This window comes from Psittacula echo, assembly GCF_963264785.1.
Source record: "Psittacula echo genome assembly, chromosome: 5".
Taxonomy (NCBI): domain Eukaryota; kingdom Metazoa; phylum Chordata; class Aves; order Psittaciformes; family Psittacidae; genus Psittacula; species Psittacula echo.
The window spans coordinates 85,344,317-85,357,472 of NC_137739.1; the positions used below are offsets into that span (position 1 = coordinate 85,344,317).

Here is a 13,156-nt window from a genome sequence, read left to right on the forward strand (position 1 = left end):
AAGAGACTGCTGAAAAATAGAAATGGAAACCTTTTTTATTATGAAGCTTTTTATTTAATTGTTAAATAGAAAGAGGTAATAACTTAACAGTGCAGACAAAAGGAGGAGCACGCCGGATGTATAGAATTCATACATCTATATGGCTTGGGGAATAAACTTTCTCAGGAAGATGAAAACTTCGATTCTTAATAGAATTAAATTTCATACTGATCCAAGCCAGGATAAGAGCAAAGTAGGAAATACATAATTTCAATATTCACAGAATAAGTTCTTCCTTAAGTTAGTTGCGGATGCTACGTTTTCCTTGGATCCTCACTGTAAGTGAAATGAAAGAATATTTAGCTTTCAGAGCTCTCTGAACAAACCATAGTATCTCTGAAATATGTAAATGTTAAATTACATTGTATTTGACAACTAGGATTGGTTTATAGGTGTTGACACATCAAAGTGGCATGGGGAGTTTTCTTATTCTTATATCCTTCCATAACTACAATGGACAGGAACAGATACTACATAGAGATAATGCAAAATTGCTGTTTGATTTGGGTATATGGGTAAGTTTCTTTAAGCATTTCAGTGGATTTATGCAAACTCTGTGTGCTCGTTCTTATCCCATGGCAAAATACAAGGTCATATAATGGAGCTGAGCTTTCTTCCATACTAATGCAAGCTGCTCTACTGTGCAGTTGCTGTAGGCTATAGACATGCACACAGGTATTTCTTTATTCCAGCTGACACATGCTAATTTGAAGCCTGTGGTAACTTAATTGTATAGTCATGGCCTTAGTTCTTAATTAAATGGAACTGAAGAAAATGTGTTTCAGGTAGATACATTCGGGGGATCCTGACCATGGAAACACTGCCCCTTTTTCTTGCCATGGGGCTGGCTGACCTGGTTCTTCATAGATCTGTCTTGCCCTCTGAACTGTGAGATTAAAAACTGCATCTTTTTTTCAAAGGAACAATATATTTACATAATGCATTATGATTCATTCTCTTTCTACTGTGCTAGTAACACTAGCACTAACATTAAATTGATGTTATCTTTAATGGCACATGCTTTGGAATGGCAATATATCTGAGAAGCGAAGTGAACAGTACATCAGCTGGCTAACACCACTGGCCCTGAGCATGTACCCCGTCTGCCTGAATGAATTAAATGGTACCAATGTAAGACTGATCCATTATATCAAAGGCAAGGTAGAAAGTAATGGCTTTTGTAAAGAGCAGTTCCTCAAACAATGCTTTTCCTCTGTGAAGAGGAAGGTTCATTGACACAGATGTTTTTTTTTTTTTTCACTCTCCTTGTTCTCAGACCTACCAGAAGTAAAGATGGCTTCAAAACCAGAAGCTGTACCAGCACCATCTGTGACGAACTCTACGAGCATGAGATTACCAGAAGCAGTTACATCATTGGGTAACTTTGATCCACAGGTCTTGTCCATTAGAAGTGCAGAAGATTTGCTGGATCCATCATAAACTTTAACATAATCACCCTGACATCCTCTGGTTGTCTGCAGCTCAAAGGCTTGAAAGTGCAATGAAATCTGGAAGGGAAAACCAGCCTTTACTATACAGGTTTGTAACTTCTTTCATGGAATATCCTATAAAACAGATAGAATCTAAGCTGTAGCCAAGCCCAAATGGGAATTGCTTACCCAGCCTTAACACTCATTCCCTGAAGTTGCAGGGTTCAGATCTAACAGGCCTGTGACTGAATGCTCCCATGCTCAGACTGCTTTCTCTTGATTTTTCAAACCTGAGGCCCAGCATATGGAAGTTTTTCAAAATCACAACTCTGCAGTTGTCTTTGCCCATACCTGGCTTAAGGACAAGAAGTAGAGACTAGGCTGAAAACTCTCTCATGGAAAAGATCTTAATCTGGCAACTGGCATGCAGACAAAGTGCAAAATGCTTAACATAGAGAAGTAAGTTCATGCATATTCCAAGATCACTGTTAACCTGTGATTACCTTTCTGGATCGGGTTCGGATGAGCCAGACACAGTTGGTGTTATCTGAGTAATTTCTTGGGTGGTTGGCAGATCTCAGTGACCCAGATGCTGCATCGAGAATAGTGCTGCAGCGACCTGAGAAAGAAACAATATTTGCTTCAGCACCAGGCTTGCAGAAGCTTCCACTCATTTGCAATTAAAATCTCTTCAGAATGGATTGGTCTCAATTTTCTGATCTGCCAGTATTCATTTCAGAGTACTGGTATGTCCAGATTAAAATGAAGAATCATATTGTCCTAATTTTCACATAATGCATAACTATCTGCATCAAAATGGAAAATAAAGTAGTGCTTAGAAAAAGCATCATCTTTTATTGATTACTCCATAATTTAGCATGGGATCTCTCTGCACCTCTATAAAAAATGTGAGAGGTTTCAATTCACTGCAATTGGTGATGTTATTTCCCACTGAGATGGGAAAGCCAAGCAACATTTGAAGAGTCAAGTGCAAATATGATGTCTTTGCAATGCTTAAACCCTAAGCTTAGGAGGAGGTCTTGAGCTTTCCTCTGTGCAAGGGGTAATACTTTACTAATCGTGTTTTTTCCCTTTGACTAAATATATTTCTCTGTATGGGAGAATATCTTTTAATAGAGATTAAAAATAAAGAGTTAAAAATACATACAAATATAGAATGACAGCTTAAACATTTGAAAACTGGACAAGGGTTCATGAAACTGTTCCAGTTCAGAGAAGCCTATAACTGTTCTGGTTTGATTCAGGTCCTAAATGCAAACTGCAATGAGGAACAGAGATGTCTGGTTCTTTGTGGGATTTATAGTTGTCTCTTGAGCTGTAAGAAAGCAAATTACTCCAGTGAAGCTACAATGTGGTATGAAATTAGGCCACTTATGCCAATATAGTGAATGTTTCTGATTTAATTTAGAAGCAGAAAGCATTTTCCCACTAATCACAATGTGCCTCTAGCTTCACCTTTGCATTCTCTCCCAGCATAACCTTGATTTGTACCATGAATTTAGGTGAATAGCTTCACATTCTTTAATGAGAAACTGCTGCCCCTGCTGTGTGCTCAAACATGTCTGAGAAAGGTCTGAGTAAACAATGAAAGGATGGCTCCGAGACACTTACTACAATTGTAAAGTTTGTTGATTTTGGCCACGTCCAAGTTGCTTAGTCCCTGCCTCTGTCCAATATGGACTGATTCATCAGGAATTGGTACAATAGTTGCTTTCCCAGTGGTATTAGTGAATGTATATCTGCAAACAAAAAAAAACAAAAAACATAAAAACAATGTTCTTTGAGTACAATTACTTCTTTCAGGATTTAATGGAATGTTTTGGAGGCAGAACAAGAATGGTGCTCATGTTGTTGTGACTAGCAGTGCCGTTCAAATAGGTTTGATTAACATATCCAGCAGTAAGCAGAGTCAATCTCATGATGTCCTCCTTTGTTCCCAAGCTCAGCTGTGAATGGCTGATTAATGGAAAGCTAAAGGGTAGTGAATAAGATAATCTGAAGGAGGGGCTTGTCTGAACTGATTCACAGTGTTTGTCTCAGAAGGAGAAATAAGGAAACTGGTAGTTAGGAAAGAGTTATTGTAGAAACTAATTCTAATGTAAGATTTGAGTTCCAACAAAAGCAATGCCATGCTGCTACTTACGGGCCATAGTGCATTACTGAGGAATAATCATATGGAAGATCCAGGTTATTCGAGTTTTCAAACTTCTTGAAGTCTGGTCTGTCAGCTGGAATATATAATAATGTACTTAGTCTATGCTCCCTATCTACTCCCTTCAAGGAGGAAGGAAGAGCTGGAAACGGTAGGATGTATGACACCACTTTCTACATTGAAGAGTTCAAAAGTACTTGCCTGGACTGATGTACTCCCACATGATCTTTACATGTTTATCCCTGTCACTTCGAGAATGTTCATGCAAAAAGCCCAGAGCATGGTCCAGTTCATGTTGAATTATTCCTTTCCACATGCAGCCTCCTTTCATCACAGAGACAGTCTGTCCACCTCCTACTCTCCCATAGTTGGACCAGCAGCTGAGAGAAGCATGGAACACCAACAGAAGACTTCATTGTCAGGCAGGAAAAGGGACAGAACAGAGAACCTTGCTTCACACATGTCTTGTGGGCATGGAAGGATTCCTTTCTGTCCACTATGACAGTCAGTCTACAGAAGGGCAAACCTGACCATGATGTAGGAAACAACAATGTGATCATTACTAAAGCATCCTGGAAGACTTTCATTAACATGGAGGCTTCTACATTCTGACTTTCTGTGCACAGTGACTTTAAGACCCTAGAAATAGCAGTTCCTTTTCCAAAATACTGAACACTGTATCAGAACTGAAGCTGAGTAGCACTTTAAAGCTAATGGATGTTAAACAATTCTCTCATAAGCTTTAATTCTGACCTTGACAGCCAACTGTGTGATTCAGAGAACTGTTTATTTCGGAAGTTGAAATTGATTTTGCCTGTCCAAATAAGACCTCCAGTAACCTGTTATATGTGGTGATCAAGAGTGCATTATACCACACAGAAAACATGAGCTTGTTATTCTTTCCACCTTAATGGTGCTTTCCCATGATCTGCATCACTTCAGTGTCTTCCTTGAGCTCCTGATATGACTGCTGAGTCCTTGCACTAGCAAGGTATGCGAGCAGATCCATTCCTCTTTCCTCTCTAAGGTCACACAGGATAAGTGTAGTGAAGAACTGAAAAACAATGCAGGCATAATTTGTTAATTCAACTCACCCATCAGCAGATTTAATGTTGAGGTAGTCACGCTCTGTCTTACGCTTCACAAATTTAATACAAGTCAGTGTTTCAAATTCTGCCATGGCATCATGAATCCCGTTTATGTGGCTCTCCTCTGGAGAAGAAAGGGTTAATTGGGGGGGATCACACAAGGACCAATAATTAATTCATTCAGTAATTGATTTCATTTAAGCTATTAATAGCCCTGCATTATCTTCTTTATCCAGATATTTTGAAATGAATTCAGGTGGGTCCCTTTTTTTCTCAACTACTTGTTTTAAATTTTAGTAGTAATTGTGATGGATCTTAAGGTCCTTTCCAACCCTAACTATTCTATGATTCTATTCTAGTCTAGTCTATTCTATGATCTTCTGATTAGACACTTGGAGACAGTTACAGAAAGCTCTTTTGCCGATGAAAAATAAGCTATTGAGACCATACTGCAATAGTCATGAAACTTATAAAGTCAGGTATTTTGGCAAGTACCATTAGAAGGAATGATCTTTCTTGTCTCCAAGAGACCAGTCCCAAAACATTATGGAGGCAAACTTCTCAAGGATATTTGATCTCTTTTTCTTTTTCCTGTTGAGGTTTTTATAACTTCCAATTTATCTGTGCTTGCACAGTACAAGTGAACCCTTAGAACTGATTTAATCAACTATTTGTGTGGCCACTGGAAGTAGGTTTCTACCTGAAGCTTATTGAATAAAATCCATTAAAAATAATAATAGAAATTCCCACCCACCATAAGTAGGATCCAAGACGTAGGGCACACGAACAATCCCATCGCTGGACTGTGGCCAATTGCAGTGGCGACAGTTGATGGCACTGCGACTCCTTCGTGGAGCTATGTCACCTTCTTGCAGGTACTGAGAGCTGTCTGTGGTGAGAGAGAATGGGTAGAAATTCCTGAGCCACAGATTGCTGGACATTTGCTAAGTACACTTGGAAAAGTTTCATCCTCCTTTTCTATTTTTCCCTAAGCATCTGCTCCTGGCTAGCATGAGAAATGGACTATTGGGCTAGATGGACTTCAAATGCATCCCTACTTCTGCTTCTGTGTCCTTGTCTAAGAGGAGAGGAGAGAAGCTCCAACTCTCTTGGATGGGGTTAAGGCAAGACAGGAAATGACCAAAAGCAGTTGCTATAGTGAGAGGAATGCTGTACTTTGGTACTATTTCACCACCTATCATGTGACACTGAATGAATGGCATCAAATATCTCCCTGGGAAGGATGCTGGGGAAAGGCAAGAGGTGCCAATAAGGAAACCCAAGAAGGCAAGCAAACCAAAAAGAGAAGTGAGTGTTGTCTAGAGAAAACTGTAGGATGGTTTGGTGTCCATTTCTAGACAGTAGTAAAGCTTCTTAAATGACTGCTGAAGGAGAAAATGTGAGAAAGCCAAGCTGATAGAAAGGGGAATGTTTGGAAGAATCAAGGGACAGGAAGTCTGGAGCAGGAAGCATGGAAGCCTGTACTACTTCTAGCCTTACCTAGAAGCCTGTACTACAAAGCCATATGATGACTGAATGCAAGTGATGCTTGCATTCAAGGAAAAAAAAACCCAGTTAAATAATAAAGCATCCAAATATCCAAGTTCTATTCTTATGCCCAAAGAATGACAAAGATGTGGAGAACTAAAGCTGAAGAAGCTGTCTGGATAGTTCAGTTGCCTCCATATCTGATACCATCTTCATATTGACACTATAGATTCAAGATGCCATGGGGCTTCTGCAGACCACACAGTGGTCTGACTCTGGGCATCTCTTACATGATGGTGTACAAGATGGGAAAAATACTTGCACAGGTTGTGGTGAGACATTATACCTCTCACATCACCCAAAAAAGCAGTAGAGGCACCCATTATAAGCAGGGATTTGGTGGTATTACCTTTGTTAATTTTCAGAATTCTGTTAAAAATAACTTCTTCCTCAGTGTCAGACTCTGTAGGTGATGGAGATTCTGCACAGAAATACAAGCGGATCACTTTCTCATTCCCATGGAAAATACAAGTCCTGATTTTTAACGTGGTGAATTTCCAGGAGCTTTCTTAGACTGGGTCTTGATTATAGTGATGCATGTAAAACTTACAGAGCCTATTCAGGGACTGGCATAGGATTCAGTTGTGTAGATATTTGCCCAATGGCACAGTCTTGTGAACCTCCATCTGTGGCTATTTTGGCATTAATCCAGCCCCAAACCCCATCCTCTTTCAATCTTTCCCTCTCTCCCCAACAGCACAGTTTTCTTTCTGCATGCACAGTTCACACTCAACCCCCCAACATAAAACACCAGGGGCAAAAAGGATGGAAGGAGTCCTGCTGCTTGCTGCTGATCATGCTGATCTCTTGAAAAACCCTTGAAACCAATTAAATTAGAATTGCATTGCTATTCCATGGGGTTGATTGATCCACGGATAAGCCCAGCATCAGGGATGAGTAGAATAAGCCAACACTGAGCATTATGCAGTAAGTCTTGACATCAATAAAAGCACAAGCATACGGCCTCTGTGCTTTCTGTAACCTTTGGAAGTGACTTAAGTCAAGGCATTATCTAAGCAGAGCTATTTTTAGCAGAAGTTACAGCTGAGGTTTTTAGCAAGGCCAAGAGATTGGCCAAAACCAAAAGACCCTGCTTTGCATGAAATATGATGAGTGCATTCATATAAATTTCTTCCGTAAGATTAATTTGCGTTATGCACGTGTTATTTTCTGCAGTTAACTGGGTAGCACCAGTATGTCCTATCAAATACTTATATTTAGGTAGAGTAATACATACCATATCTTCTTGTGTAGTCTTCATACATATCTTCTTGTGTAGTAACCTGCAACAATGATGCATTAGTGTTATTTCTTACTTTACATTATAACAAAAATATTAAATAAGAGAACATGCAAAGATCAAAAGCGTGTAGGCAACCACTGAAACTATCTTCCATCAGTGCAGTATTGAGCTTTTATATACTGCATCATTTGTAAAGAAGTACCATGTTATGGTAGATATTACTAATTGATATCTTGGCAAACATGGATATCATAAAGGGAATCATAGACTCATAAAATCACAGAATGGTTTGGTTTGGAAGGGACCTTGAAGATCATCTAATTCCAACCCCCTGCAATGGGCAGGGACATCTCCCACTAGACCAGGTTCCCAAGGAGACTTGGGAAATGCAAGTTGGCGTGTGCAGCAAGTTTCAGATCCTCCCAGTATCACCTCACCATACAGTGGTGAAAGGCTGTGGTACACACTGCTTCTAGGGAACTGTGGGGCTGGTACTCGGCTGTGGGGGTCATGTCTGTAGCAAAGCAGATTGCCATACTTCCCTTGTCTTATATAAATAAAAAGGGAGTTTGAGTTTTCTCTATGACCCTTCTCTAGAAGGCAAAAGCATCCTGGGATGTGGGCAGTGAAGTACATGAGTCTTGACCTCACTTTCCACAATGCTGAACCCCAAAGTAATCAAAAGAGCTCATTTAACTGTCCTTACCTCAGTAGGTTCTGTTGCTGCAAAAAGCAAGGAAGAAAAGAGACAAACAAAAGAAGCAAATTAGATTCTGAATGCAACTTCACAGTGTTCAATAGCTCAGGCCTTCTCAGCCATGGGAATGCCTTTGGCAATTCCCTTTGCATGGAGGGGAAGAGGGTGCATTAACTGATACATGGACACAGAAATTGATGTTTAGGCAAAGAGCTATGAAAATTCCTAGTAGATCTTGCTAAGGGACAGAAACCCGGTCATGTTCCATTGAATAATCAGCAAAGCATTTTATCAGCTTCAGTGTGAAAAGTAACAAAGGAAACCAGGGACCAAAATATGCTCTGCCCTTAGATTGCACTGCAAGAGGTGCAGGCTAACCAGCTCAACAATCCTGTCTGGTTCCACAGTGTCAAAGAGTAAAGTTATAACATGGGATGAAGGCTATAATTTAGCAGTGGGGCAAATAATCTCAGCTTCAGTATGTACCTGACAGCACGTTGGAATCATTCTGAGTCCTGAAATTTCTTTCTAGTGTAACATCTTTTGATTTATATCAGAAGTCAGTTTTTAGATACAAACATAGAAGTGAAAATCTGATCTTATATACAAATTTCTGAGCAGAAACTTATTGTTAGAATGTCATAAAAGTTTAGAAATTGCAAGGGCCTCCAGGGGTCATTCTCTCTCTGCTTTCCCTAAGGCAGAAACAGTTTTATCTGTTATTCCTGTCCACAGTTTGTTTGGCCTGTTCTTAAGTATGATGAATATGCCCCAAGCCTGTCTGGCAATCTCTTCCAGTTTGCCAATAATTGCAGTTTTCTTTGTCAAAATCGAAAGCCTGTTTCATTGTTTTTCCCCCTAGTCAACACTGACAAAAGAACACTTAGGCAAATAGGCCTTATTTCTAAGCCTATCCATGTTCCTTATATTTCTGAACACATATTTTCAACAGAAGATATGCCAAGCTCTGTCACACCTTGCAGCATCTTTCCCTTTTCATAGTTGTTATTGACCAGAAGTGCTGAGTGGACTTCCTCCTACTCAGAATCCATGTAGAACCTGCAACAGAATTGCTCCTATTGAGCCAAAAAGGCTTCAGTCTGTCTTTCCACATTGTTACTTCTGTTACATGGTTGTGGGAGTCCACTGTGATGATGGTGGTTTATTACACAGAAGTTCATTCGGTTCCCACCAGGAAGATCCATGACATCTAAAAACTTTCTGTAGGGAAGTATGTTTTTGAGTTGGTTGACCAGATTCAGAATCCATGCACTCAAGATGCACTAGATCAATAGACTAGTCAAAGTCAAGAGAAATTAGGCTCCAGATTCCTAGGCACATAAAGCCTGCAATCCCTTTTTAAAACTCAAATGAGGTAGCACAGAAGGCATCTGCCACATCCTTCATCAAATGAACATCTGGTGTGGTACAGCCTTCAGAATGATGCATTTACATTTTCCCTGCACCGTAAATACTGAAAGATGCTTCAAAAAGGCACAAAAAAAGCTGTAGCAATGATAAACTAAAACTCATGGTATGCATTTGTCCCAGTCACGCTGCAACTCTGAGTCCCAGCAGCTGACTACTTTGAACTCAAGCATGTCCCTCAGACAGCTCCAAATATGCTGAAGAGTAATTTTACAACATCCCTTTGCTTCCATGCCATAAACGACAGCTCAAAAGAAGAACTGGTCAGTGGTCTATTTTCCCAAGGCCTCTGCCTCTCACAGCCCCTTCCCTGCTGTAGTTAAAATCTACCTACAGATTTATTTCCATTGACCTTCTATGGAGATCTGCATTTATCCCGTTCTATTTTGTGAATTGACAAAAGCTTCCAGCTAAGCCCGTACTCGTTGTTTTCTATACTAGTACAAAGATTTCTCTGATACCTGACATCCCTTTCTCCTAATGCTGCACCAGGTAGGCAAGGCGGCAAATGAGTAGCAGTCTTTTTGTAACACTCAACTTAATGGAAAAGTATCCAAATATCTTATTAAAATGCTATTTTCAAGCCTGTGAAAGCACATCTGAATTAACTGAACAAGCCATACCCTAAGGTATGCGTGAAGCACTTCCATATGAAAACACACCCGTAATCAGCCCAAGAACAGATTAGGAAACATGGCCTTATTCAAAAGGCCTGAGAGTCAGTGCTTTCACATCATCTAAAGCCAAGTCACTCACTTACAAAGTGTGTGATACACAGTCAAGAATTAACAGTTGTCTTTAAAACACAGTAAAAATCCTACTTACTTGTTGTGCTGTTTTCATAGTCCTCCTGCAAAACCAATAGGTAAAAGGCGTTATTCTCCCACAGCTCATAAATGCAGCAACAACAGCATCAAAATCAGGACAAAGGGAGGAATTAAATTATTACATTTTCTTTATATATCATTCTATTACTTATATTTTTCTTGCAGGAAATTTATCAAAATGGGTCTCCACAGCTTCCCTCCAAGGAAGAACAGGTCACTTAGAAGATGGAGCACAGCTGCATGGAGCTGCTCTCACCTGAATAGGGAAGCCCCAGGTAGCGTGAAGCAGAAATGCAATGAAGACTAGGAGCATCTTCAGATCCATTCTCCAGTCCTGACTGACCACCAGCGCGTGTCCTTACCTCTGCCCTTTCAGGAGCACTGCCGCTAGATATACCAGCAGAGCCTGCTCTGCCAGGGGGGGAAAACCTGCACCAGCCAATGGGAATCCCAGCAGGAAGCAAACTTCTTTTGCAGCCTCAATAGCCGGTTTAGCCTCTGGGCATCTCTGGTGTTGTGCTATTGCTGTCACGGTGATCTGTAGCATCCCTCGTCTTCATGCTGTCATTCATGCTGCTCTCTAGAGCTGGATCAGCCTCATGTTTGTGCTGCCATGCACTTCCTCTGTTTCTTGGAGGATCTTTCTCTAAGTGCTCAGTTTGGCTGATAGCACCCAGGAAGCCCTTGTTCCTAGATAACTTCCCAGAGTACTGCATTGCTGGGATTTCAGGTGGTAGGTGACTTTTTCCTGTATGTCACAGAAAGCACAGAAGGCCATTAGTGTTGTATTGCTTTAGAACATGCAATACATCATTACTCCGTGAAGTCATGCCTGATTTCCTTGAGAAGTTATCCTTCATCTTCTCAGCTTATGGTTCTATAAGTAGAATCTTTGTTTCCTCTCTGTTTCCTGATAATTCACAACATCAGGAATATTTCCTGTGTTCCATAATTCCTGGCAGTCTGACAGTTGTAGGTGAACAGCAGTCAGGGAAGGGAAGAAAGATGGCAGCAGCATAAGCAGCACCTTACTCATTTTGAGAATGGTTAACAAAACTGTTGCTTGTCGAAGTGCACTTGTCCAGAAGTGGATGTAGGAAGAAATGAGCAGAAGAAATGCTTGTAAAAGATAAACCAGCAAGCACCGGGCTTCTTGTCACAAAAAGCTCCTGTTGTAAGCTCTTCTTGCAGCAAAGCTCTGCTTGGTGAACCATTTGCTGAAGGTGGTGTAGTTGGGGAATTGTCTGGTCTCTGATACACACTTGTTCCATGTCAAAATTCGTTTTCCATGCATGGAGAAGGAAACTGAATTATAGAATATACAGATTATCTCTCTAGACCATGCCACTGCTCAGGTACCCTTTGAGTAAGTTTTAAACCCACTCACACTGTTTATATTTCCGTATTGAATAAGATGTTCTATAAATTATCCATTTTGTTGAACGCATCAAGAAGCAGTTGAGGGCTTTGCACTCATTTGTCTCCCAATCATAGGATCATAGAATCACAGAATGGTTAGGGTTGGAAAGGACCTTAAGATCATCCAGTTCCAACGCCCTGCCATGGTCAGGGACACCTCACACTAGACCATGTCAGCCAAGGCTCTGTCCATCCTGGACTTGAACACTGCCAGGGATGGAGCATTTACCACTTCTTTGGGCAACCTGTGTGAGTGCCTCACCACCCTCACATCCAGCATCATACTCAGTCAAAGCTAGGAATTACATGGAAATGTAATCTGAATTGCACTGGTGGTTTTTACTCTACAATTCATTAGAAGAAAGCTTACAGTCTCACATTGCTGACTATTCAGAGAACGTCTGGACTGACAAAATCCAGGGATAAACTTCATTGCACCCACAGGGCGGCAGCATAGGAGGATACTGCTTTTCCCTTTCTGTCCCTGCACTCTCCCTGGAGAAAGGTATGCAGCACCTTACTAGGGGTTTACTAGGCACCCGAAAGGAAAAAGCAGGGTAAGACGTGGACCATGAAAGAACAAAGATCAAGCAGGCATTGTCAGCATGCTAATCCTGCTGACACAGGCAGTCTGTGTGTCCTCTGTGCTCATAAACATTTGCACTAAGCAATGCTAAGTGCCTTTCTTCATATTTGTGTATTACAGAGATGAAAATCTTCCTTGTGCTGAAGCAAAGCTATGTAGCTCTGGTCTGCAGCCCTAGAATGGTTTTCCAGGTTTCTCACTCAGTACAAGGGCAAAAGGTCTGTGATGCCAAACCCATGCCAAATAGACACTGCAGAATAGGGATTGCATTTAATCTGCTTCCTTTAGATTAAGTGGGGGAAAAAGGAAAAGTCAGTCCAGGAAAAAACAGTCCAGGATGAAAAGGATGGAAAAGAAGAGGTAGTGAGGGGATAAAACAAAGTTTAAAAGCAAGTTAGGAAGGTTGGTAACCTTGGAATCTTGGTAGCATGTTATTGGGAAAATGCTACTGCCTCCTGAGTGACAGATTTAACTGTGCTCAGGAATGAATGAGGGAACTGGGCTGGCAAAAGGATGCTGCACATTTTATGCTGGACGTGCTAATATGCTGCTGTATTAAGCAGTTCATCAGATTGCTGCACGCCACCTTTTCCTTATGCTATCAAGATTGGGAGACTGCTGTTAGGATCAAGAATGCGGCTGTTAAATGCTACATCTGGCAAAGCACACACAGTAGAG

The 13,156-nt window shown here is 40.8% G+C and overlaps 1 protein-coding gene across 1 annotated transcript; it reads right to left on the minus strand.

Annotated features, from left to right (window-relative positions):
* Window positions 1-1,198: 1,198 nt before the first annotated feature.
* On the minus strand, window positions 1,199-10,798 carry LOC308221339 (astacin-like metalloendopeptidase; the record flags this gene model as incomplete). Its single annotated transcript, XM_080618322.1, has 12 exons — window positions 1,199-1,547; window positions 1,973-2,088; window positions 3,102-3,229; window positions 3,634-3,718; window positions 3,844-4,022; window positions 4,737-4,854; window positions 5,485-5,619; window positions 6,628-6,699; window positions 7,516-7,561; window positions 8,228-8,244; window positions 10,472-10,496; window positions 10,730-10,798. 12 exons carry the CDS (start codon window positions 10,796-10,798, stop codon window positions 1,269-1,271), a joined length of 1,269 nt encoding a protein of 422 aa, XP_080474448.1. The 3' UTR covers window positions 1,199-1,268.
* Window positions 10,799-13,156: the final 2,358 nt, after the last annotated feature.